At 34.8% G+C, this 26,339-nt stretch overlaps 1 protein-coding gene across 1 annotated transcript in view; it reads left to right on the plus strand.

Annotated features, from left to right (window-relative positions):
• NEK10 (NIMA related kinase 10) overlaps positions 1-26,339 on the plus strand; it is a 93,941-nt gene that overhangs the window by 56,094 nt on the left and 11,508 nt on the right. Inside the window, exons 26-32 of the mRNA XM_065831514.2 lie at positions 4,069-4,252; positions 4,342-4,428; positions 11,981-12,029; positions 15,029-15,066; positions 20,202-20,302; positions 23,300-23,410; positions 25,793-25,901. Coding sequence (XP_065687586.1) covers positions 4,069-4,252; positions 4,342-4,428; positions 11,981-12,029; positions 15,029-15,066; positions 20,202-20,302; positions 23,300-23,410; positions 25,793-25,901 — 679 coding nt within the window. The remainder of the gene's footprint in view (positions 1-4,068; positions 4,253-4,341; positions 4,429-11,980; positions 12,030-15,028; positions 15,067-20,201; positions 20,303-23,299; positions 23,411-25,792; positions 25,902-26,339) is intronic.

A 26,339-nucleotide genomic window follows, 5' to 3' on the forward strand; every position in this document is an offset into this window, starting at 1 on the left:
CCAGCTAGATGCAATAGTTGAGTTGAACACTTAATTACTGTTAGATAGAATTAAAGTCTAGATGAAATTTTACTTGCTGCAGCCTAAGCTGTTTACTTTTTGTCCTTGCCACAGTGGGAATATGTAAGAGTCATTTCCTTTGGGATATATCTCCCCTCTGTAATTCTTTTCTTTGGGCTAAATAATCAAATTTTGTCAGTCTTACTTTCTAAGTCATGTTTTTTAGACCTCTGATTATTCACATTTCTCTACTTTACTGTTTCTCCACGTCTTTAAAGTACAGCATTCAAAACTGGACTCAATTATTCCAACCGAGAACTTTATTGGTACCAAGTAGAAAGATTACACTGTTCTTGGAGATGATTCACTTTAAACATCCCAGTATGATGTTTACCTTTTCATAACAGTGTGGTATTGTTGAGTTATACTCTGTTCCTCATCAACCCAAATCCCCATGTCTTCTCCTGCAGAGGTGCTGTCTGACCAGTCCTCCCCCAGTCCGTGAATTTGTACAGTTTTTTCTCCCTGCTCATAGAACTTTGCATTCTCTCTGTTATAACTTCATCAGTTTTTTTAGTTTATCCAGTTTGTCAAAACTTTCTTCAAAAACTATCACCATTCGTATTGATGCAACTCTGTGTATGATATATACGCAGTAATATGATATATGGTGTGAATGTATCACGGTCTATGCACATTTAGTAGGCAGGCTATCTACCCCATTATATAGATTATCATAGTGATAACTTTGAATGGTTTTGGAAAAAAGTCAGAAGGGAGCCTGAAAAATCATACTTACTACCAATTTTCAGTTTAACAAACACTCAAAGTAGTTACCAAGTTCATTACAATTTTTACAGTCAATTGTACAGCCAACTGATCATGATTTTGTCTAGGTCGCATTTCCCTAGCTTTCTTGTAAAATGTCATGAGAAACATTGTCAAAAACCTTACCAGAACCATTATGAATAACATCTACTTCTTGTTCCCAGTGCACAAGAGCTGTTACCTGACTATAGAAACAAATACTTTGATTTTGTATGTTTTTTTTTTTTTCTGACAATTTAATGTTAGCCATTGCTCATTTTATTGCTACCTTCTACTTTTAGTCTTTTACAAATATTTTAATAATGGAAGTAGTTATTTTTTTTTTTTTTCTTGAAACAGAAATTCAGTTGACTGGTATAATGAGGTAATTACTTGTCTCTAAGAAAGAAGATTAAGTAAACACTGTTTGCGAATGCCACTAGAGAACTCTATATTTCTTGAAGACAGAAAAGTTAATTCTTCTGGACAATATGGCAAAACAGAGCTAAACAAAAGATCAATGTCTTTATGTTAGTTGAACATTTTATTTAAACCTCTGTGTGTGTGGTTCTTTTGTTGTTGTTTTGTTTGGATTTTGACAGTGTCAATTTCAATTTTTAAAAGATTACATTTCTTTTGGAAGTTGAAAAAAACTATTGAGATTTCTCTTCTCCAAAAGTAAAGTATATCTGATTTTACGGTGGTAATGGTGACCAGTGAAGAGGGAGACAATACGAGTGTACAGGATATGGGTGAAGAGTGTCAGCTTGGTGACAGAGTTTTTTTTTCATGGCTGAGACACAAATTTCCAGTGTTTCCAGGGGTGCTTTTGCTCAGTCATAAAGATTAATTCTGGAGAAAAAAAAAGGCTTATAATTTAAACATTTTTTGCACAGGGACTCTTTTCCTTATATATTTCCTTTAGAATTGTGTTTGTTTATACTAGAAAGTAGAGTTCATTTCAACAAAGATGGCAAACAATTGGAGCAATGCAGAAACTGAGGTAATTGTTTATTATGAAAATGTGAAAATAAACTGAATCAACTGATTAAGCCTCCAGAAAGATTTGTAAAATACTGGACTCTAGAAGAAAGTGTAGGTATGGGCACAGTTCAAATGAACATGTGTCAATCTAACTCATGTTTCAATGTCTGTGGTATTTTGAAAATCCCACTATTGAATAGATTTCTTCAAAGGATCAATGTCTGTTTTTCTGCCTATCTGGAAGAAGTCTCTCTGAGGCTATAAAAGTGGTTGTTTCAAGGTGTTGAAGAATACTTTCTCCATGCTCTTATCTCAAAATCATATTCTTTATGTCCTTATATTCTTATGTAGGTCTTTATGGTCCCACTCCAAGGCTGAGCAGGAGTGATGTTGAATTCACATCCCAGCCTCCTCCAGTTAGTGTACTTCTGTCCTAAATCACTCAGGCATCCTACTCCAAAGAGAAACAACAGTATATAATCTCACTTTGGAAAATTATTAGCTATTGTCTAGGTAGGGCAAAGTATTTCATAGTAAATCTATATATTACTCTCAGATTAGTAATAAAATATTGTATATTTCTATGTTCAGATATTATGTAAATGGATCAGATTTTATATATAGAAGGCTTATAGCTTTATGGTTTATAGAAGTGCTATAAGGCTTTAGGATACATTTCACTCATCTCTGAACAGTTTCTGCAGCAGGTATGATGATTTTTTTATCATGAGGTCTACAGAAATCAGTTCAGGCATTTCAAACAGGTTTCCTTTCTTGATGTGACAGTTACATCTGACACCAGTTGGCAGCAGCAGTCTTTTTGACTTTTTTTTTTCCCCCTTAACTCCACTTGATTTAAAAGCTATGGTTAACAATTAGTGAGGTTCAGTATTGGCAATATTGAAAGGAGTTTTAAGTTTAGAATGTCCATGCAGTTTGGCCCTTCTCTCCCTTTACTTTGTTTTCTTTGATGCAAAATAGATGAATTGGTTCTCTTCAGTAATTGTATACTGAGTGTTCAGGGCACAATAAACATGCTCGTGTGCCATGACTAGACTCTTCAAGTAAGCTTGAGAGTCATCCGTAATGGTTGCCATTCTGTGCTACACTTCAGGCACTGCTATTGTGGCAACTTGGATGTAAGCTCAGTCCAATACTTAAGTATGAAATGATCTTTTCCCACCCAAATGTAAAGAGAAAAGCTTGACAAGCCATCTCTTTCAAGTTATGTTATAGTTTTGGCAATAGAATAAAAGATGGGGAAATAATTGAATCAGACAATTATGTGTGCAGAGATACAGTCAGTGCTCAAGGGTGCAGTTAGTTTTCTGAAGGAGGAAGGGTTTTCAGAATGCACCTATTTTGGTATATTGCGATAAGGTCAAGATACTTAATGAGAAAGACTTTGGAAGGATATTGCCTTAGATACAGGCCAAATTGCCTTTGACAGACTTGGTAAGAATATAAGTACTTAGGAATATATTATCTCCTTAAATTACTTTAATATTAAAGATACTAATTTGTTTAATTTGATCTGTTTATATAATTTATCTCCTGTTCTCTTTCATCACAGAGAAATTATATAAGACTTGGAAGAATATATAAAGAGATCATAAAAACAGTGTGTTTTCAAAATACGTTGCATTAAAATAGAAGCAATAACAAGGATCAGGGATGTCTGTTCTTTCCAGAAGAGCTATAAACAATAACAGCAGAATGAGTATTTTATACTCATTGAAGAACCCCTTGCTACATTTGGTTAGTTCAGTCTTGAGGAGTCTGGCATCACATCGTAACAAGTTCACTTCATATTTTACTACCATCTTGACTGTTGTGCAGGTTTTGTATTGTCCACAAGTGATCTACTGTTTATTATCTAAGCTGCAAGACAGTAATCTCCCATTGCTTATATCCGGGAACCTGCTATCTTTGTCCAGTCTTTTATTTTTTTTGTGTTTTTCAGTATTTCTTTCTGGTCTGGGATGTTTCATTTTTTCACTTTTCAGTGCTTGTTATGAAAAGACCTTCATCAAGATCAAAGATGTGTTTTATGTAAAGGCTAGAAATAATTTGTTCAGATTAAGAGTTTGAGAGTTTTGCTCTAAATTTAGAATCACTCACTGAACCAGGTAGCATGCAGTCCTGGACTAACAGCAAAGTGGGAACAAAAAGTGCATTTTTATCTGTGTGTATATATAGAAGTGACATATGCAGGTTTTCTAATAAGTGCTGGATAAGGACAATATGTAACATTTCCTTTTTGTTCTTCTTTGTCAGAAAAATTATGAGAAGTTGAGTCTTCATAGAAGCAGCAGTGGAGCAACCAGTTGCAAAAGGGAATTTTCAGAAAATAGTGACCTCTCAGCTGATAATTGTCAATCTGCATGTGGAAAAGATGAGGAAAGAATGTATGAAGAACTCCTGGTAGAGGATCGTAGCACTTTAGAGAACTCTGAGAAAGGTAGTCATTAGCAAAAGAAGTATTAGGTGCACTATTATGCTGATCAGAAGTGAGTTAAAGGCTTTTTTGCATTCATTTTTTATGTGCAGATATGTTCTCTGAATTAGATGATGAGCTGGACATATTGGACAACTCTAGCAGCTCCACTTCAAGTCATTTGAAAGAGTCTGCTATTGGTAAGATTCTTTAAGAGTGAAGTGTTCAGTACTTTAATATTACATTATTAATAACAGCAAAGTAGTTGTTTACTCCAAAATATTAGGAAGTTCCACGATTTGTTGCAAGTTCACTGACTGTTCTGGGTCCTAAGAAAAATAAAAGTAAAATAAGTGCCTCTGTGTCAGCAATTACCAGCATAATGCATTTTGCATCACGTTGTCTATGTGTAGCTTGTCCCTGTATTTTGAAGTAATGCCTATGAAAACTAGAATATTATCAGGCAACTTGACAAAGAAGGTGTTTTTAATTTGAAGCATAAGGTGTTTTTAATTTGAAGCATAAGGTAACTAATGTTGATAAGAAACAGAAGACAGTGTGAAACTTCTATCTCAGTAACAGTAATGCTATGCAAATGAATCAATGTAGCGCCCTCTTAGAGGGTGTAAAAAAGAAAGTTGAAAGAGGTAAGCCTTAGCTGTCCAGATGAATTGTCTACATGGAATTGAAGGAATGCTTAATGGTTGGATTCAAATTAGGAAGGGATTATGTGACAAAACACAGCATTAGTTCTGCCTGTAGTTATTTATGGTAATCGGATAGGAAAGCACCAGGTATGTTGGGTGTTATCTTAAAATAACAGTTTTTTAAATTATATTCTAAATATGAAAATTAAAAAAAAAAAGTGAAACGTCTATAACCACAGTGAGACACCTGCTAAATTCTGAGCTACCATGATTGGCCTATTAAATGGGATGGGATTCTGACTGGAGGAAAATTCAAATAACATTTTATACTAGAAGAAAAAGATTTATATTAGAGCTGAGCAAAATTTGAGATTTCCATTTATCCCATGAAGTTCTGTCAGAAGATCTGTGGATGATTTAAACTGTCCTTTTAAAAGGTGAAGGGAATGTAGTTGTCTGAAGATTAACAATTTCTATTTTTTCAGAGTCTCAGGCTTCAAAAACATAAAATAGCATTACTTTATATGTTTGTGGTGCTATTTGCTATCTGGGTTTTCTATAGATTGGCCCAGGTACTGAAGAAATATGACTGCTTTTAATTGAAATGTCTAGCCATTAGTGCTTTGATTTGATGATTTGAAAATTATACTTAAAATCCATTAACACAATTTGCTAATTTTAACTGGATAGCTTGCCATTCTAAAGGCTGGGGGACCTCTGGCTAATCAGCCCTGAGTTTATTATTGAGGTTTGTTACTTTCTTGTGCTGAGAGAGGCACGAGAGTATCTTACAGGGTACAGGGAAGCCTAGTCTGACTGTGGGATGGGGCTGCATAGAGGGAACAGCTTGAGGAAAAACAGCCTGCAGAGGCAATGTTCTATTTTGGTGTTTATACTGAAGTATAACACATTGTCTATGTCTTAGAAATGGAATTCTTATACAATGCTTAGTTCAGCATTGTATACAGACATTTGAAATCTTTGTGTAGTAACTTGCCACACCCAAAGTGTTATTGGTAATGATTTCTTTGTTGTTAATTTTTCTTTGTTAAGATCATGACATTAGCAAAACATCAACCTTTTCTAATATTTAAATATTTCAGGATTACCTTTTAAAAAAAAAAATTCTGAAGTCATACCTTCTTAGATCACCTGTAGTTTTTATCTTATGTTGACATTAGCATTGTAGATCAGTTGTAATACTGGCAAATTATTTTTCTTTTCAGAAAAAAAAATCGCTTTAAAAAAAGTATTATAAATTCAGAATACTTCGGTATTGCTTGGGTTATGCTCCATTCATTGCTAACAAATGACTAACAGTGTTTGAATTATCAGCCATGGTTTTGTCAAGCATGTCAGTCTCACAAGGGAAAATGTGACCAGCCTTCATCTTGGAAACTGCTAACATGAAAATGTGTGCTTCAACTATGAGTGTATTGATCAGGGTCTTGAAAGGGTTTGTCTAATCGTTCTGCCATCACATCACTTTCAGAGAAAACATTATCTACAAACGTAGAAAAACATTGCTCTCTTTTAAAAACGAGGTGATATTTTGTAAAGATGTGTGACATACTGAGTTGTTCAGTGGCACTGAAGCTGGTATGCATGTAAGTGACAGTGTAATAGTAGTTACTTTTTTATAGTCCACTAATTGTCATAATATTTTTACATACCTTGTGCTTTTCAAGTGTGCTCTAAGAAAAGAATTATTGTTCTTAGTCTAGACAATGTATTTCTGCAAGACCAGCTGCTTTAACAACTCCTAAGATTGCCAAATGCAGGATATGTAGATTCTGGAATAGTTGTTCATGCTACTTGAAATGGTTAATCCTACAGAAGCAAGATTCAGCACATTTCAGAAGTGTAGAGGCAGTAGTGGGAGATGTGACTTTTTTCCCTAAAGTTTTTATAGTTTGCAGTGATAAAGATTGACAGAGGATAGGGACATATTGAGTCAAAAAGCAATGAAGAGTGATGGGATGATTATAGCTTATTAGTTGCATTATTTTTCTTATTCTAAAAATAAGAAGGTTCTCTATTTTATCTTAGCTTAGTCATATTTAAGGGGTTTTTACCTGGTTTTGGTTTACAGTGTAACTGTACCTGAATTTCTGCTGGTAAACCAAATAACAGGAAAATGTGTAGTGTTTCTTAGTGCTCTGTAGTCCAGTAGAGCTACTATGTCAGTGACTGAAAGAGAGTTTCAAAGTTTATTCTATGTCTGGGAACACTTTTTGGAAAATATTGTTGTCTTGAATCATGTTCGTTTGCACCACAATCAGGACAATATGCTAAATACGTTGAAAGACTAGTTCTGTCTGACATATGCTGTTGGAAAACCCTAGTCTCTAGAATTTTAGGTACTTGCTCTCTGACCTTCCTCACAAGAAAAGGGTCAGCATGCAGTAGGTCCCTTTTGTAATTGTTCAGCTACTAGCTTTTCATGAGGCTAAGAAGTCTCAGTGCACAGTCCTGTTGTTGTGCTGTATCTTGCTTAGGAGTTTTTCTATTACCTCATAATTTAATATATGTTTCCAGCCTTTGGAGGAATTTTTGAACTTATATATCTTTTGACCAATAAGCAAAGACATTGAGATTAAGGACTGATTTTCTTGCCAAAATTTCTGCAATGCAATAGTATTCAGAGTTACCATGTAGTGAAGAGACCACAGATCTGCCAGAAGAATATTCTGGTGATGTAGCTCTAGAAGGGTTTCCTATATCTTTGAGCTTTTAGAAAAACAACTTGTTTACACACTGCCAGGGCTTGAGTCTTGTGCAGTTAATGCTCAAAGCGGTCCAAAGTATCCGAGTAACTGGGGATTTGTAGAACTAGGATACTCTCAAAGTAGGAACTCTGCATGTTTTATGTAGCGAATGATTGGGCTCTGAGTTTAGGTCATCACTTAGCTCCAGATTTAACTATTTCTGAGGATAACAACAAACACAGTAGGACATAAATATCCATCCAGTAATGTTGTATGCAGCTAGTAGGTACATTCAAAATTTGGGCTTAATTGCAGGCAGCTACCTTATATCTTGCAAGTTCTGTGATAACAGAACTTTTTAAAAATTGTTATTCAGATCACTTATATTCTTTATGGATTTGATGATTTGAGAAGATATTTCTTCTTTACATAGGACATTTAGACAGTTTGGTGAGTCTTAAGGGTATGATCTTCACACATCTGCTATATATGGTTCTTTAACTTGTAAGGGGAAAGCTTAGGAATTATTATTATTATTAATACATCAAGAAACCCATAATTTGCACAATGAGCTGTCTGTGAAGAATTTTTGAGGTCTTAGAGTGGTTTTAGGCTTGTTTTTCCTAGTTTAATTTTGTTTAAGACTCAGATTTCTCTTGAGACCTCAGTGTAATGGGACTTAGTTAAGACATCAACTAGAACAAAACTGCCAAGACCTGGTTGTCCTGTATGATGCTTGGATTAAGCTTAAAGTGTCTTTATGTCAGCTTTTGTTGCTGTACATGTTGTCACTGCTCATGAACAAAACACGTAATTCTGTTGCTCTGCAAAACAGCTTAATTAATGTGTTTTACACTCTCCATTCCAGTATACAGTGATTTAAAAGGCAGCTTACAGAGAATATTTTGTGTAAATAAAGGTAATTTGACCTTTCTCCTGAAAAGATCATTAAGCCGTCATTCAAAAAAATCACTTCAATTGAGCTGCTTGAATTAAATGGAAGCAACAGAAGTTTTCTGCTGATATCAAATCTTGATTCAATTTTCCCGTCACTCTGATCAAACTGGAAAGTGTTTTCAGAGTGTTTTTTATATACCAGTGAAGTAAAAGTTACTGTCTTCCCATTTTTTTCTGAACTTGTATCAAGTTATAAACTCTCTTCTTGAAACAACATGCAAAAGCCTGCAAGAGAAAAACACTAAACTGCATATTAGATTGTATTTGTATGATTTGCACCGATGTCAGTGCATATTATGAAGCTAATGCCCTGGAATTTGCTTTAATTACATCAGCTTTAAAGACTGAAGCAGCATTTAGAAAAATGCTTGATGCCTCATTTGATATATAGAAGGTGTTTTAAAAAGATGGACCCAGTTTCAAAGATACAGTGATTTCAAATTGGGTCCATCTTTTTGAAACACGTTCTGTCTTTGTAGAGCTGTTCAGAATAGGAAGACTGATGACAATCAAATATTTTGGCTTTTGCTTGTCTTTCACATTCCGACAAAGGTGGGCACAAAACCAGAGAGAGATTATTTATATTTAATTTTCCAGGAGATTAACTGAGAAATCCCCTCTTGCAAGGTATTCGAATAGAACATATATTGCCTTGCTCTTTCCATCCATGTCAATGGAGTAAAAGGAAACACGATCCAGGTAACACCCTGGGCTGAACTATGCGCTATGTGCTCCATGACTTCTGCTAGTTAACTATCCTACACCTCTATGTTGCTTATTACTCCCTGTCTGACTTTGTAGGATTAACAGAACTCTTACACAAGAGACTAAGGACTATAACTAAAGGCATTAGTGTTCATGGGTGTGTATATACACACATGAATATGTTTACTACAATTTTTAGATGTCTGAGTCTCCTTGTGCTTAGTTATTGAAGAAATTATTTCAATGTAGTTTTATAGACTCTTCTCTTAGTTGTAGCGGCTCAGTAGGTCTTTAACATAATTAGAAGCAATATAAATGGCGCTGAAGGGTGTTGGCTATTGTTGACATGGCATGTAAAAGATGGCATCATGATGTCTGTGGTTTTGTTGTGTTTTTTCTTTTTTTTTTTTTTTAGCATTAATAAGTATTTTCCTACTTTAGCATATGAATCAGAAAATATTGCATCTCTGCAATGTACAGTGAGTGGTGAGACAGACTCTTTGGTATGAAATATCATACACTTGCAAATACACTCATAAGTTGGCAGATTAGCAAGTCAAATGTGGTTAGTCATCAGACTGATCAAGAAAATGTGCATATGAGCCCTTTACTGATAGAGAGACTATTTATTTGAAACAGCCAAAGGGTATTGTATTTCAAATCCAATTTTGTGTATGAATACTTGGAAAGTGGACCTGTTTTTAAAATTCTAGGAAACATCTGTGTTCAAACTTAGCTTTCTAGCCAAGCAGCTTCTATGACAGATTTTCTTGCTTATATTTCCATAATGTATTTGTAGTCTTTTTATATAACAGTGTGTCTGAGGTTGTAACTCAAAATCCTTACCTCAAGCAACATGACTCAGGTTCAGTCAGAGCTCCTACTTTCATATTTGTATTATTGTGTTTGCAACCTAAGCAGATAAATTATCTGCTCCTTGAATAGACACAATCACAATTTTTCATTTCCAAAGGCCTTCTTTACTTTCTAGACAGTGAATGCTGTATTTTCCTATCTATTTTCCTGTCTCATTGTTAAAGTTCATTGAAGTATCTTTGCTTTTGTAAGAGCCTAGTTTATCTGCTATTACATAAATCAACTACTCTTATCAAACCTTCTTTTGTGCCAGTTACTAGAGTTTTAATATCTGTTTTGCTAAGCAAAGCATTAGCAAGGAAGAAAATCCCTTCCCTTCCCTTCCCTTCCCTTCCCTTCCCTTCCCTTCCCTTCCCTTCCCTTCCCTTCCCTTCCCTTCCCTTCCCTTCCCTTCCCTTCCCTTCCCTTCCCTTCCCTTCCCTTCCCTTCCCTTCCCTTCCCTTCCCTTCCCTTCCCTTCCCTTCCCTTCCCTTCCCTTCCCTTCCCTTCCCTTCCCTTCCCTTCCCTTCCCTTCCCTTCCCTTCCCTTCCCTTCCCTTCCCTTCCCTTTTTAGGGAGACAGGTTTGACCTAAAGATGTATCATTTCTTTTTGGTTTTAAAGTGAATTCTGTGTGACAGATGCCAGCCTCCTTCAGGCTTCTTTTTTTTATTTTTTTTTATTTTTTTTTAAGTTCAGAGGATCTCAGTAAAGTATGAAAAATAAAGCACAACAGAAAGTATATGTTTGAACACAAAGAAATAATTTAAGACTCTCAGAGATGTGTTTGCTCTCTAAAGGTCCTCTACTGTTGCTCTAGAATGAATACAACTGTAACAAAAGCAATGGGAAAACTGGTGTAAGTTAGGCATAAAATATTTTTTCTTAGCTACTGTTTGAGTGATTAGATGCCTCTGTTCTTGTTTTATGGTAGTAATTGAGATGTTACTCTTGTGGAAAAGCATCTCATGTAGACAAAGATGCATTAATTAATGCATTAATGTACAGGAAAATTGTTGTAGGATTTCCTAATCTTACTACTCAGACCCTCAGTTAGCTGAAATACCTTTTGATTTAAACACATACTTATTCCTCATTCAAAGTGAGTTAACAATTATAGGACGCAGTGGTCTTGTATGTCAAAATTACCATCAAAGAAATGGTTTTATAGGAATGTTTTAAGATGAATGCTTAAGACAAATACTTGCATTAAGACAATGTATTCCAAGTGTATAAATAATAAATATCATCAAAGATTACCCCTCCTTCACATTTTTGGCACAATGCAATAAATGTCGTAGATGTTTGGGTTCAGTTTTATTGCTGATTAGATATTTGAACAATAACAGGTCATATGAGTTTTCAAAGTCTTGAAATCAGTGGGATTACTTAAGAAATAAGGTATTGCATATGTAGTAGTTTGAATAGTTAACTAATAGAGTGGTGCCAATAGAACTCTGGTAGAACAAGGTTTAACCAACCTATCAAAAGTCCTCGGAGAAAGTGAGTAAATGTTCTAGCTTTTTATCCAGACTAGAGACAATGTTGTGGCTACAGTGGTAGCAGTATCTCATGTAGTTAATGCAAATCCAGATACATCTTCTGTGGATGGCTGGCCAGCATCTTTTTTTAGTTTCTCTGAAATTCTGAAAATATTTATTAAAATATTTTGTGGGACTGAGATTTTAGTTATGGCGTGAAGAAATCTTTGATGCATCAAACAGCAGCTCCATAGGCAAATGGGGATTTGGTGTTCATTTAACACTGTTTTTTAAAAGTTATTTTAACAGTGTGTCTGGGAAATAGAAAATATTAACACGTATGTGTGTGTATATAGATATATATATTTAATGCATAGATATTATTTTTGCATTTGTTTCAGGTACGATTAAACGAAGTTTTAGTGCTTGTGAAAGACAACCTCAGATAAGGTAACTATGATTTATGATTTTAATATAGATTATATGATTGATCATTGTTCTGACCAGTTCCAGTTGGTTGTTTCACAGTGGAACAGTTGCACGATTGACTTCATGGAACATTTCCTTACTTATTGTTACAACGCAATTCTATCTCAGTCTATGACACACTGTCTGCTTGAGGATATTGTTTGAGGGTGTTTGCACACAGAAGCTTTAAATGAGTAGTTTGAGAACTGACATTAAACTGATAAATAGTTTTAAAAGTGGACATCAGATTAAACTACATCATTACATTTAACTACATACATTAAACTATATCAGCTTAAACTGAATCTACTTGTGTAGCTGAATTCTGGGTTTGCTTTCTTTAAGTGGCTGTTTTTCTGTAGAAAAATGTGTTTCTGCATTTGATAGTTTAGGATATTATCTTCTCCCTTTGAACTCCCCTAGACCTTCTGTATAAAAGTGGATATCTATTTTCGGAATTCTGGATTCCTTCATATTTCTTTCAAAAAGGAAACAAACCAAAACAGAATATGACATGACCATCTCCATTCTCCTTCTAAAGGTCTTTCCTTTTTCTTCTGTTATTTACTCAAAATGCATCAAACACATTCTTAACCAAACTTTTTTTTTTTTTTTCTGATCTCCTTGGCACCATTCTTTTTCATAGATTCTGTCCTTTGTTTCTTTTTTTCTGCTTTTCTTTCAGATCTGAACAACAACAAAAAAATCACTGTTGGCTCCATCTTCATCCTGAACAATTTTTTTGTCTTACCTTTAACCTATTATATAAAAGTATTTAAAATAATGTCATTGATTCCCCTCCCCTGTTTCTCCACAAGACTCTATTTGATCTAGTTTTTACTTGAGGGATATGACTGTAGCAAGTCTTGCTCAGCTGTTAACGACCTCTTCCGAGTCATAGTTCCTTTATTTTGTTGATCTGCTATTTACCATTGCTGCTTTTTCATCTTGAAATCATATTTTTTCTGACTCTTCTGACTCAATCCTTTTCTAATTCTCCCTCTATCTGTCGAAACTATTGAGGACCATTCAGAAGGATACTAGTTTATCTCTTTATCTTATTTCCTCTGGATGTTACATGTGACTTCATCACTGATTCTCTCGTCTTTTCTTCTGCATCTTGTCTTTGCGTGTATCAATGTGTTATTCATCCAGCTGCAAAATCATGCTGCAAATCTTGCATTCAGCCATATACACTAGAAGTATTTCCTTCTGTCAATACTAAATCTTTGCTCATCTCTGTAAGGTCTCTTTGTAGCCATGCGGCCATACAATTGAGTACTGCAGAACTAAAGGGTATGTCATAAATGCCTGTACCTGAAGTCCTGCTCATTAGCTCAGGTTTTAATCTTTCTCAAAAGTAACATCCATCCTCAACAATACTTTGACATTTGCGCATCTGCTTTAGCTTGTGCATCTTTCAAAGTTCTTGCATTCAGAGTATGTCTCACTGTTTTGCCTGGCACCTCTAAGATATAAACTTTCATATCAATATACACTGCTAAGATTCTTCCTTGGGTTTATAATGCTGTCATGCAAGCAAGCACCTTTCTTGCTTTAGACATGTTCATTCTGGTCACTCAAACGCACGATCGGAACACTGCTGCAAGGAACGTTTCTTCACCTGCACCTTCAGTTCTAGAACCCTACCTTCACCCTTGCCATCTTCTGTGTGTGTCCTTTTGCTGGTTGTGCTTTTCTTGTCACTTCAAATGCAATTCTCTATTTTTGCTTTGAGAGTTGTTCTTAGCATATCACCATCGCATTTCACAGAATCACAGAATGGTTGGGGTTGGAAGGGACGTCTGGAGATCATCTAGTCCAACCCGCCAGCTACCTAGAGTAGATTTCACAGGAGTGTGTCGAGGCGGGTTTTGAATGTCTCCAGAGAAGGAGACTCCACAACCTCTCTGGGCAGCCTATTCCAGTGCTCTGACATGCTCAAAGTAAAGATGTTTCTCCTCATATTCAGCTGGAACCTCCTTTGCTTCAGTCTGTGCTCGTTGCCCCTCATCCTATTGTTGGGCACAACTGAAAGGAGGTCCCATCTTCTTGACATCCACCCTTGAGATATTTATGAACATTGATGACATCCTGTTTATCACTTATCACTCGCTAGCTTTCCAGTTTTGGTCTTGCTGCAGTCAGTATTGGCAGCCTCCTAATGTCTGAGCCTTGAAGCAAGCACATTTGTTTTTTCTCTGTCTCTGGCCCTCACATGAACAATAGCAAAACTATCTCCTTATCTTTCTTCATAACTACTCCTTCCAACTGTATTTTTCCCTCCTGCCTAAAACATGTATACAAATCCTTGCCATTCTGGGGCTCTTGAGGCCATCAGTCAGGACATCATATTGGTTCTTTCAGTTCCCCATTTGTCTGTATCTATCTGTTGCTTATCTCAGCAACTGAAATCTACAGGCTGGGGTAGTGTCTTTACTGACTATGGAGCAGAAACTAGCATTGATCATCTGGACCTAGACTTCTGACATTGAGGTATTGTTGTCCTGGTGATGTAATATATTTTTTCCCCCACTTTACAAGTACTGTATGTTATAGTACTATCCACTAGACAATAATTACTTTCTTGTTTATGGTTTCTATCAAAAAAATGGGTCAATTGAAATGTCCTTAAACAGGTACAAATGCAAAAGAAGTGTAATCTAGTGGCATATTTAGTTTTAAGTATTTAAATTCTGTCCACTGTTTTTTTACTTGCCGGGCTAAAAACTGAACAGGGAAAGGAATGGAGTCTAACTTTTTATTTAGTAGAAGTCATGCTACTTTGGACATGAAGAATAAGCCAGCCTTTATGTGACTTATAAATGCACAGTAAAAAAACTAGTGAATTTGGAGAGATTTCCTTTAGAGGAAAAATGAGGAGTCAGGAGGGAATACTGATATTTCCTCTACAGTCATGGATGCAAATCACAATTTTTAAAATACTTTTTTTTTTTTTTTTTTTTTTAATATTATCATAGAGATTATATGGAAAGTCCGGGATCAAGACTGCGACCAGGTAATATTGTGCTTCCAACAAAATAAAACTTTAACTTAAATGAAACCTAATGATTTTCAAGTTTTAAAACCTTATTCTCCTGTTGCAGATAGAGTGTCTCCTCTTTATTTCTTCACCTTTAATATTGATCTGCTCTTGAGAGTGCCTCCACTCATGTGCAGGGCCCACACTAGGAGTGTTCATTCATAACAAGGTGGCAAATCTTCCACTTGTAGTTCTTTGCAATATAAAAAAATCATGATATTATCTAATAGTTGTATTTTTAAATGTTAGAAAAGAAGATAATTGCATTTAGAATACAAATATGTTATCCGAAAGATCCTTAAGGAAATTTTGAAAACTACGATTTCCAATAGTAAATCAGAAAGACCTAATTTTAATGGTCATTATCCTGACTAAACTTCTGCTGAATGCCATGGGAATCTCTTCTGTGAAAGGCATATTTCACGAAGCCCTTGTAAATTATCATGTGTTTATACATCATCATTGCTGAAGCAAGTTTTCCATTTGAGATTCTTTTCTTTTTTACTGAGAAGCTTCACATACTGTAAGCTGCTAAGCTGTGATTTCAGAGTGCATATTGTCCAAATTAAATAATAATTAAATATTTGAAAGAAAATTATTTTGAACAATTGAAATATTGATCTTTATTTTAAAAAGTTCTTTTTGTCTATACTAACTTGTATTTCACAGCTTTTTCACATACAAATTGTATTATAAATTTTAATTATGTAGTACTGATTAAAATCTGCTATTTTCTGCAGTTTTCAAAGCTGTTTACTGAAGAGTGCCATTATGATATCAACACACAGTTTAAACCCACTATCCAGTGATAATGTGTCAGAGCTATAATGATCTGCAGACAAAGGCTTTAGCCTTTGTTAATCTTTTCAGCCCTGTGGGTAATCTGAGCAAATCTGACATCTTTTGTCAGTAATGTTTTCCTTTCAGGTAAAACTCTTAAAAGTTTTGATCAAGTCCTCAAAAGCCTGTTCACACACCTATGCCCTCATCCCCCAGATAATGCTATACTTCTATATTTAAAAAAATATATAATTGTGGAGTAGTCTGGAGTGTATATACTTTATGGGAACTCCTGAAGTTACTAGCTGAGTGTTGGGTCTCTGTCTTTGAAGCACAGACAGTACAAGTAGACATTACATATGGTCCTCCTAGACTGGTAAGTCATATTGTTTCTGTCATACTATTAACAGAAAAGAGAGTGAGCTCCATACACTGAATAACAGGGAAATCCATATTATGTCCTGCTAAGTCCTTTCTATTTGCTGATATCATTCTGAGCATTTTTTATTCAGAAAAAAAAAAATCTGAGAAGACACACAAAAGAAAGGGCACTCATATTTGCGTTGATTTTGTGAATACAAGCTATTGACAGCAAAAGAGAAGTCAAATATCACAGAACAGGGAGCAGTGAAAAAGATGACGTGTCAAGAAAGTAAAGTTTTTATCAGTGTCCTAACAAGAACTGAAGATTCCTAGGTTGTAACAGGATAGAATATAGCAGTATTGAAACAGTTGGTAGTGAGGTGAAAATGAGTCAGAACAAACTAAATGAAACTATTTTTTCTCATGGCATGTAATATTTTAGATTATTATAGCATGGCTTGAACTGTCACCTTGAGCACAAAGACCAAGCTAAATTCCTCCTTAAGTGGCTCAGGGAAAATGCAAGACTTGTTTCCCTCTTATTGATTTTATTAAGAGGAGACTTAGGGAAAAATGTCAAACCAAATTTCAATTGGCCCTCTCAACCCATCAGCCAAAAGGCATTGCCACAAGAAAATCCAACAGTAGCAATGATGTCATTATCTTCCTGATCCCACTAGAAATGTGTCTCTCTGGGTTAGAGCATGACCGATTCTATATCTCTTGTTTTCTGTGAGAGCACAGCTCAGATCTGGTTGACCCCTAGACACTTTGGTTTGTGAATGTCTCTCTTCCACTTCTTGTTAAAATAACCAGCCCAGAAATTCAACAGGAAAAAAAAAAAATCGTAATAGTTCAGTTATGGGCTAATTAATTTTGGTCTTTGGATTTCATCTTGATCTCAGTAAAGTTTTCATTCTTGACACCAGATCAACACCAGATCACTTTGCAAAAAGAAACTTAGGTGGATGTAAATCTGTACATAACACTTTATGATCCTCAAGGTGTTTTTGCATGAGGAAATTTTAGTATATGGATCTAAATTAGCCTCTGCAGTGTAGTTTAGAGATAACTATTTCAGAGAGATACAGGGCTGCTGGCTGAAGTGCAGTATTTGGAGCTAAGCTTCCAGGTCTAATACTCAACCTGGGAAGGTGATTTTTGTTAACTGATGTTCTGTAGTGATACACTAAGTTTTTTATAGTGGCAGTCTGCTGATAAGCTTTTATTTCATCTCTGGGTCTGACAGTGCATATGGCTTAAAAAACACAAGATTAAAACCATAAATAACAACTGATTTACCGCATAAAAATTGAAGAATTTGATTTAGTTTTGGTTCTACGTTCTTTCTCAGCAGGCAAAGCATGATAGAGGAGCACTAGGTAAATACAAATCAAGCTTTTATGTTTGTTTTAATTGTTCTGTTTTAAATCTGAATGATATTTTGTAACTCTGCACTTTGTAGAATACATAATATTTACTTTCGTGTCCTAATTCTGTTAAATCACCTAATGCTTAATAGCAGTATTTCCCTATTGGTTCTTATGGCTGGAATTAAAATTATTCCGTGAAATACAAATAAATTATAATGTGTTTTTTTTCGGTTCAATAGGTAAGTTCATAATGCTCTTTAGTTAAGAAAATATAGTCAGTCTTTTAAGTATAATATCCACAAATCAGTGCTGAGTTTACTGTGCTTGGTAAATTTTAAGTAATGCTCACTCATTTAGGTAGTCAAACAAATTTGGTTTTGCTTTTTATCAAGCTGCCTTTGGCTAGTATTTTTTGAATATCTGATTGAATATTGCAAGAAAAAAATGCATTGCTGGTAAATTAGGTTTCTCTTGATCCCAAGAACTAACTATTTTTACATAGCTATTTTTTTTTCTTTTTAATCTGTTGTTAACACATAGAGGTAAATGAACAGGTTAAAATCGTGTTAAATTTATTCTGCTGAAGGAAAATGCAGTGCTTTTGTCTATGGGAAGTATACATTATGTACATGGATTTACTTGACAGAGGACGGTAATTAGCTTCAGAGGAAGAGAAACAGGTTTACACCTACTCACTGTTTTCATAAGATAACAAAAATTCAGCTTTCTTACTCCTTATCATAATAATTAATTTACACTTATCTAGATAAAATCAACAATAATCTAATAAAAATGATAAGAGGAAGCCAAATTTTTGATGTACTGCAGTATTCTTAAACCATGTTTTTCCTTTTAATTCCAAACTGACTCTCATCCTTACTTCAGGCTTGGTAGTACAAAATGTACTGTCATTGTCCTTGAGTATGATGGATACTTTTTAGCAAAGATCATATTTGAATACACAATTAAATAGTCACGGAAGTACAAAACAAGACGAACACACAGGTGATTTCAATATCTGCTTTAGAAGAAAATATTAGAAAGAACTTGTAGTGAAGTTATTTTCTCAAAGTGCCAATACTTTCTTACTGTCGATCTCCATCTTTGTGATCTCTTCTTAGTAATTAGTGAAAGAAAATTTGATCTTCTGATCTGTCTAGTGTACAGGTCTACTTGAAATGTTGATGCTTAGAGAAATGATAGGGAGATGTATTAAGAAATAGAAGTTTTCAAAACTGATAAAATATTTAATTTCAAAACTTGTTTAGTCATTTTCTTCAAACAGGCCAACTTTGTATGCCATATAATATGGCAGGGGTGGGGAGATAAAATTATATATAGTGTATATGTAATGTGCATAGCTCATAATTACATGCATATATAAATGGAAATTGAATCTGTGTTAATATTTTCTGGTTTGCATAATCCCATTTTGTGGTTTGCTTAACCTCATGCATTTTTCTATCAATATCTAACTATATTTGTGTTTAAAGGGTGTTAAAACCCACTTTCACTTACATTCACAGGTCAACACTATTTTTATGTAATTTACAAGCCAAAGTAAAATACAATTTGTAATACAGAGCAATTGTCTCTATTCTTTCCTTTGTAGGGAGAGGAATTTTTACAGAATTAGTGTTTCCTCAACATTGATGTTCTTTTATTCTAAACATGAAAAATGCTATTTCCACACTTCATGGTGGTATCATTTTGATCATGGAGAATGCTGGTAATGGGTCCTTTCCATAGTCTCCATCAATATGTCCTTTAAATCTTTAGTGGGGAGAAATTTATGACAAAGAACAGAAACCACTATTTTCTCATGCAAAGTAAAGAAGACCCAAGGGATTCATAGCTTCTTGCATATTTTCTTGAGGTTTCTCTCAAAATATGCTCTTGCTAGATGTTGGAAACAAAAAATAGCTGTGATAAAGCAACACACCTCACTATAAGGCACCGTGAAAATATATTTTAATAAATTTTTTTGCCAAATGGTCCACATCAGACATTTTGTTGTAATACTTAGGGTAAAATGAAAATAAATTTCACAACATCACAATATATAAAAAATATAGTGTATATTAGTTTATGTTAAAAAAAAAAGTTAAAATAAGAAAATTCCGCTTATCATATGTTTACATTTCCTTTTGAATAAATGGTGGAAAACTTTTATGATTAGTGAGTTACATTAATACTTCTTTTCTCTTAGAGTAACTTAGAAGTGAGTCAGAGAAATGGATTTTTCTTTTGAAACCCATTATCAATTACATTGTCTAACCCAGGGGTGTCAAACTCATGTTTACCGGTTCATAAATGTAACTGCTTCTACATTTATAGAGCCCTAAAATTACATTCGGCCCTTTGCAGGCAATCGCGAGGCTGATGTGGCCGCTGGTGAAAATGAGTTTGACATCCCTGGTCTAGTCTTTTCAGCTTTTATATTATCCTTTCTTTTTTGTTCCCAGCATTACTGGAAAACCAAGCCATGCATTTAAACTTAATATTTACACCTACAGGTTTTGAACAGTGTATGCTGTTTATATATTAAGGCAACAAAATGAGCTGTCCTCCTGATTTTACTGTTGTCATCTACAGCATCGGCAGGAATTGCTGTATCACAGCGGAAGGTGCGTCAGATCAGTGACCCTGTTCAGCAGATTCTTATTCAGCTGCACAAAATTATCTTCATCACTCAAGTATGCATTACTGTTGCTTCTGACATTCTATACTTTTCAGTTATTTGCTGTTGTCAAAATGATGGTACTGCAAAGTACTGCTAATTTAGTCACTGTTCTTTAAAAACAACAGAACTTGACATTTTTGCAGATGGCAGGATGCTTTAAAAATATATCATTTAAATAAAGACTAACCTTGAATATTAGTATGTGGAGGATGGCAATAATTGAGTCATATAAAAAAAATTCATTGGCTCACCTCAGAAAAGTGGATTGTACAGTAAATTATTTTTACAACATTCTGTCATGCCAGCAGTATGAATATTTTAAGTGACTTAGTATCATATACTGACATGGAGAGTACATAAAATGCTCTTCTCTGTAGCAATAATTTCTAAATAACTTCTAAGTAATAATTTTTATTATAAATAAACAGTAATAATTTCTTGAGATTTCTAGTGCAATATTTCAAATCTTAAATATGTTAAATATTTTGAAATATCAGATTTTTTTCAAACTTGATTTATTTTAAGTTCAACTCTTTCATAGTGAAAGAGAGTTAAAGTTATTTCATGCTCTTTCCAGAGCAAAAATGGAGTTGATATAAATCTGCATTGAACTCTCAACTAAAAATGTGACAGGAACCTCTTTATTCTCCAGAAAGATGGTTGCCATTCAGTTACTTGTAAAGTTTGCTATTATTAAGTAAACGTCTTCTTATTTTTCAAAATGAAGTGTTTGTATTTGGAAAGTGATTTTTATCACCTCAGGGGATTTCAGATTGCTGAGGCATATTTGTAGGTGTGTGTTTAGAGCAGAATAGCATAACTGAACTTGGGTTTATTTTGCCCTTTTTTTTTTTTAAACTGTGAGACTTATCAAAGCAGGTAATACAGGAAATAAGTTACCAGGGACAAAGAAAACAATTGTTATTTAAAATAATTGGAATTTATTGAATTTATTGCAAGAATTATTTCCTTCACCTGCTAAAAGAAATGAAGCAGTTCAGTCTTCACATGCTACATCAGGTGTCCAAGATGCTCATTAGTAAACCTACCCTCTCTATTGAAGGTTTTTTTAAGTGCCCTACTAATTAGTGCAAGTTACCATAACATAGATGCCTGATAACTGAGAACTAACAGCAACTCAAAGACTCACTCAGAATTGGCCACTGAAGCATTAATAAGAACTTCAGTGCTTTTGGTGTCAGGTGGTTTTGGAATTGGAAGGCAGAAAAAGCAGGATCCATTCCTGCATTTATTCACTGTGTGCTATCTGCTTCTCCTGGACCTGTTTATGTTCTTAAAACTCTAAGGTACAATACTTTTTATAATAAAGAGCTGTTTTCTAAAACTCTGCGTTATTTCAGCTGACAATTCTAAACTGAAGTTTACAAGTGAGAGTTCTTGCCTGTTAGTTCTTGGTTGCCAGCAGCCTTCCCAATCCAGTTTCCATGGGAACAAGAACCAGAGTGATCTCTGGAAAACAATGCAAGAAAAAGCTTTAAAAGAAAAAAAAAAATAATATGTAAATCCTGGGCCTTTTTATTTTTTTACTGATCTGACATCTGTTTTCATTAAAACAAAAGCTAAAATTGAAGACTATTGCTTGAGGTAACTCCGGGTTTCTCATGCAGTGGACTTGTCCTTTATCACTTTTGCTTCAGAATATCCCAGTACACCCATGGTACCTTTACTGCACGCAGCTCATTGCAGTGGCAGGTAGTTTATAAAGTATCTGGCAGGCATTATTTTTTTACTCACAGTCTAAGCAACATTCAACATCTGTCTTGAATCATGTGTGTAAGGCCTTATCTGCATTAAAAGGGAGTAGTACCTGTTAACAAAAAACTTCATGCAACCAGCAGTCTGATGAAATTCTTTTATGCTTAGGATCTAACCTTGATCCCTGGTTTGCCAGAGCAAATCAGGACTCCTGTGAGGCCAATATAGCTGTTGCAGATTTGTAGCCATCTTGGAGCAGTAATTTGTTCCAATGGGGAAAAAAAATCTTTATAATGTGTACTGTGACTGTGGTTGAATGTGAATCATTAGCGGTCAAACCTGCCTAGCGTAGTCAGAAAGCTTCCTGAATTCAATGGAGTGGCACTTTGTGAATTTACATAAGTGATGTGATTATAAACTCTGTACTAAAAGGTAGAAAATAATGGTTTTATAAACATGCTCTGCATGTATAAACAGCTATACAGAAACAGCATAGGACATCCTTCCAAAAGTAGTACATACCATAGAACTGTTATCAGACTGGGTTGGTGTTGTTGCAGTGACCAACAGCTAAAGCTTTACATTTACTGTTGGAGCATAAAAATGGTTTTAATATCTTAAAGAGCAAAGGAAAAGACCTCATTTGAACTGTTGATTGAAGACTTTAAAACACAATAAAGTATGATGCGTGGTTTTCTTTTGCAAATGTAGTTGAAAGATGTGTACTTTCTCAACCACAAAACACAGGAGAAAAAGTATACAGTTTTGCTTTGTAGCCTAGTGAAAAATTGCCTCTAGCAAAAGTCACATTCTGAATTGTGTTGAGATGTAAATAAGGACCTTAAAAGAGCATGTCGAAGCCATGAGAAACATTCCCAATTTCTACACACATTGAATGAAGGTCTATAAAATTCCATTAATTTCTGCTGGAGTGACTCATTATAGCCCAGATTAAATCTACTCTGATGTTCCATGGGCTTTGTCTGCAGAAAAATGTCCCAAATACTGGCACTTTGATCATGGTGCCAAATCTAGTATTACCTGTATTAGGCTCATTATGATATTTACATTCAAGGCTAAGGAGAGTGAGACTAATAGGATGATCAAACTTAGGAGCATTATTATAATGTGCCATTATATCAAGTCTTATACTACTATTTATTGCCATGCTATTAACATTAATTTTTCTTTTTGCACTATAGCTACTTCTTTCAATAATGGTGCTGCTGATTAGGTCATTTTTATGGGACGTGTATCTGAGCAGTGAAAACATCTGTTTCTTTGTTTTGTATAGCTTCCTCCAGCTTTGCAATGCAACTTGAAAAGGAGGGTCATTGAGAGATTCAAGAAGTGCCTCTTCAGTCAGCAGAGCAATCCCTGTAATCTGAAATCAGAAATGAAGAAGGTGTAGTACACCAATTACTACCTATGATCAACTTTTCTTCTACTTGAATTAAGCTATTGATATTAATATCACAAAAATATGAGTGTAAGATTCCATTTTTAAAATGAAATATTTAGAATTTTCTCTATCTATCCTTTATTTGGAAAATACGGAGGCTTCTTAAGTAAGCAGCTTCTACAGATTGGTTTCAAGTTTGTGTTTGATCATTAGAACGCTTTTGGTAAATGGAAAGGACCTACTAGCTGCTCATATGCAAAATCAGACTTCATCTCATCAGAGCTCCAAAAGAGAAGAGAAAGGAAAATGTAACTTTCTGTGGCAAAGGCTGATAAAGATTATAAAAGCTCTTAACTTAAGTGAGCTCTTCTTAATTTACTATTAGTTTTCCAGTGTTACTCATGTTTTGCAATGTATTCCTACCAAAACTGTCCCGGAATGTCTTGAATGTAGCATACATTGTCCCATTGTTGCGTAGTGTGTCAGGAACAGTTTATTGTCATCATTTAAAAATACCACAGATTTGCAAGAATGGCATGACTAAAGAACCATGCCTGCTTGTTTTCCAATGACATGCTGGGTCCTTTCCGACAGAGAAAGAGGTCACAACTAATATCAGAGTTTCTAAATGTTCCTGCAAAATCTCCTGAGAAGACTGTAGTCAGCAGAGGATCTGAAAATGACATCCTCGGCATCTGTGTACTGTGGGAGACTGTGAAGCTAAGATATTTTATTTTTTAATTGATAACAAAGCAGTTATTAGGTATGTGACAGTATCTAAAGTTTCATGACAAATAATTTCTTATCACGTAAATCTCCTGTGTAATCTAACTTGATTGTCACCTACTTGAACTGAGTCTTCTAAGTCATTGTTTGCTATGGGATGGACTGACCCCAAATGCTAAATCCTTCCTGTACTTTTGTAATAATTAGTCTGAAATGCTTAAGCTCCACAGAAGGGGGCTAGTTAGTATTCAGATCGGTAGTACATTTGGAAGATACTTAGAGATGCCTCTCTCCGACCCTCAGTTTCATTCCAGTTTGCTGTCCTGTAAATCAAACTGTGGTTTATATTAAAATATTTCCGTATTTTGGCCGTAATATTAAATCTAAGCAAGTTTTTGCTCAATGGGTATTGAGTCAAAGTTTTCAGGAAAGGATACCCAAATATATGGTAAGAAAAAGGAAGTGCTAACCTAATTTTCAAATACCTAGAAATAAAGGAACCTATTTATTTATAAGTGTTATCAATTGTAAAATTGTGTTAGTTTCAAAACTGCTGGATTTAAACCTGAAGTAAAGGGAAGAAATACGCTATTTCAGAAGTAAATGGTAGTAAACATAAGATGTTTGAAATGATGAATGCAATACTGGGCACTTCTACCCTGAAGGAAATAGTTAAAGAAACTATTAATACAAAGCAGCAACAAAACCCGCAGTTAGAAAGATGGAGAATTGATAAGCAACAGTGAATAAATTGTACATATTTTACCAAAGTCAACATTATAAGTAAGTTGGATAACATCATTTAGAGATAACAGGAAGAACCTAGGGAAAATAATTAGGTTGAACTCTTCCAGCAAGCGTTGTTAGAAGCTGTGCAATTTCTGCAAATACAATTTTAAAATGATGGGTTTTTAACTATGTTGAATTAGAAAACCTAATTAGAATAAGAGACAAAAAGATTTCTGCACTGAACAGTGGTGGGGTAAAGGTCTTCCAACAACAGGTATTCTTCTGTTTCTGTAACTGTAAAAGTGTTAACATGATGCAGAAATGCACAACTGAAATTTCTCTCCTGCCCACAAAGATATTTTCATGTCAGAGTTGTTAACCATTGGATATTTTCAAAACTAGATGTTTTTAAGTTTAATGGCAGTACCCTTGTTCACATAATCAAGTAGCTGAACTGACTTTAAGGTCTCAGAAGTGCTGGGATCTCTCTAATGGGAATTATATCATTTGAATACGGACTAACGATTTTGCTTCAAGCCCTCAGTTTTGAAAATCAGAGTAACTGGCTGTTTCTGCCCTAGGCTCATGGGGATGCACTTCTCTGTTTGTCTTCACAGAAATGTCTAGTGTATGACATTTTGTTCAGAGAGTCTAGAGAATTCAGTGCTTTATACCAAGTGCAGATTGGAAGCTTGCAACACTCAGTCAGTGTTTCTGGAGAGATGTAGGATGTTCATAGTTGTGTTCACCACCTTTTCATTAATCTAAAAAGCATTTAAGTCTCCTTTGACTCTTCTTTGACTTTTGATTGCACTGGGAAACATAGGAAGGGATGCCTGATGAGAGTCTGAAGTTTGTCCTTTGCTTATGTTTTGTTTTGTGTGGTTTTTTGTTTTTTGTTTTTTTTTTTTTTTTTTTTAACTTCCCAAGCTGCTGCAAGGTTCTCCTGAATTGATTGAGCCCAACTTCTTCACAGCAGATTGGCGTCTGGTACTTCTCTCTTCAGGTGGAAATACATTGCTTCCAGATGACAGAAAAGGTAAAGAAAGCAACAAAATCTCTGTAGCGGCATATATGTTTCTAATGAAGTGTATGGTAGCAAAGCAGAAGGAATTGCTGCTCTAAGGTCTGTCTTTAAAGACGGTAAAGTTATGTTGACTATACTGATTTTCATTATCAGTATTTTTTGGTTTGTTTGTTTTGTTTAATTCCTGGTAAGATATGCGGTTTACTATGGATGGGACATTCTGCTGATTTAAGAGAGTATACTTTGGAATGACAAAGAAATATCAAAGATGTAAATAGCACATGGTTCCTCCATGAAAATCAATAGAAATTATTTTAACTGAAAGTGTCCTACTTAGGATTTACTTGTCCTTGCACATGATTTTCAAAGAAACTCTATTTAAACCCTGTTCTGTTCTTCTGTCATGTTTGAAACAGTTATACTTTGATTATTTAATTACCTAGCTAGATC

The sequence above is a fragment of the Patagioenas fasciata genome, chromosome 2 (assembly GCF_037038585.1).
Source record: "Patagioenas fasciata isolate bPatFas1 chromosome 2, bPatFas1.hap1, whole genome shotgun sequence".
Classification (NCBI taxonomy): Eukaryota; Metazoa; Chordata; class Aves; order Columbiformes; family Columbidae; genus Patagioenas; species Patagioenas fasciata.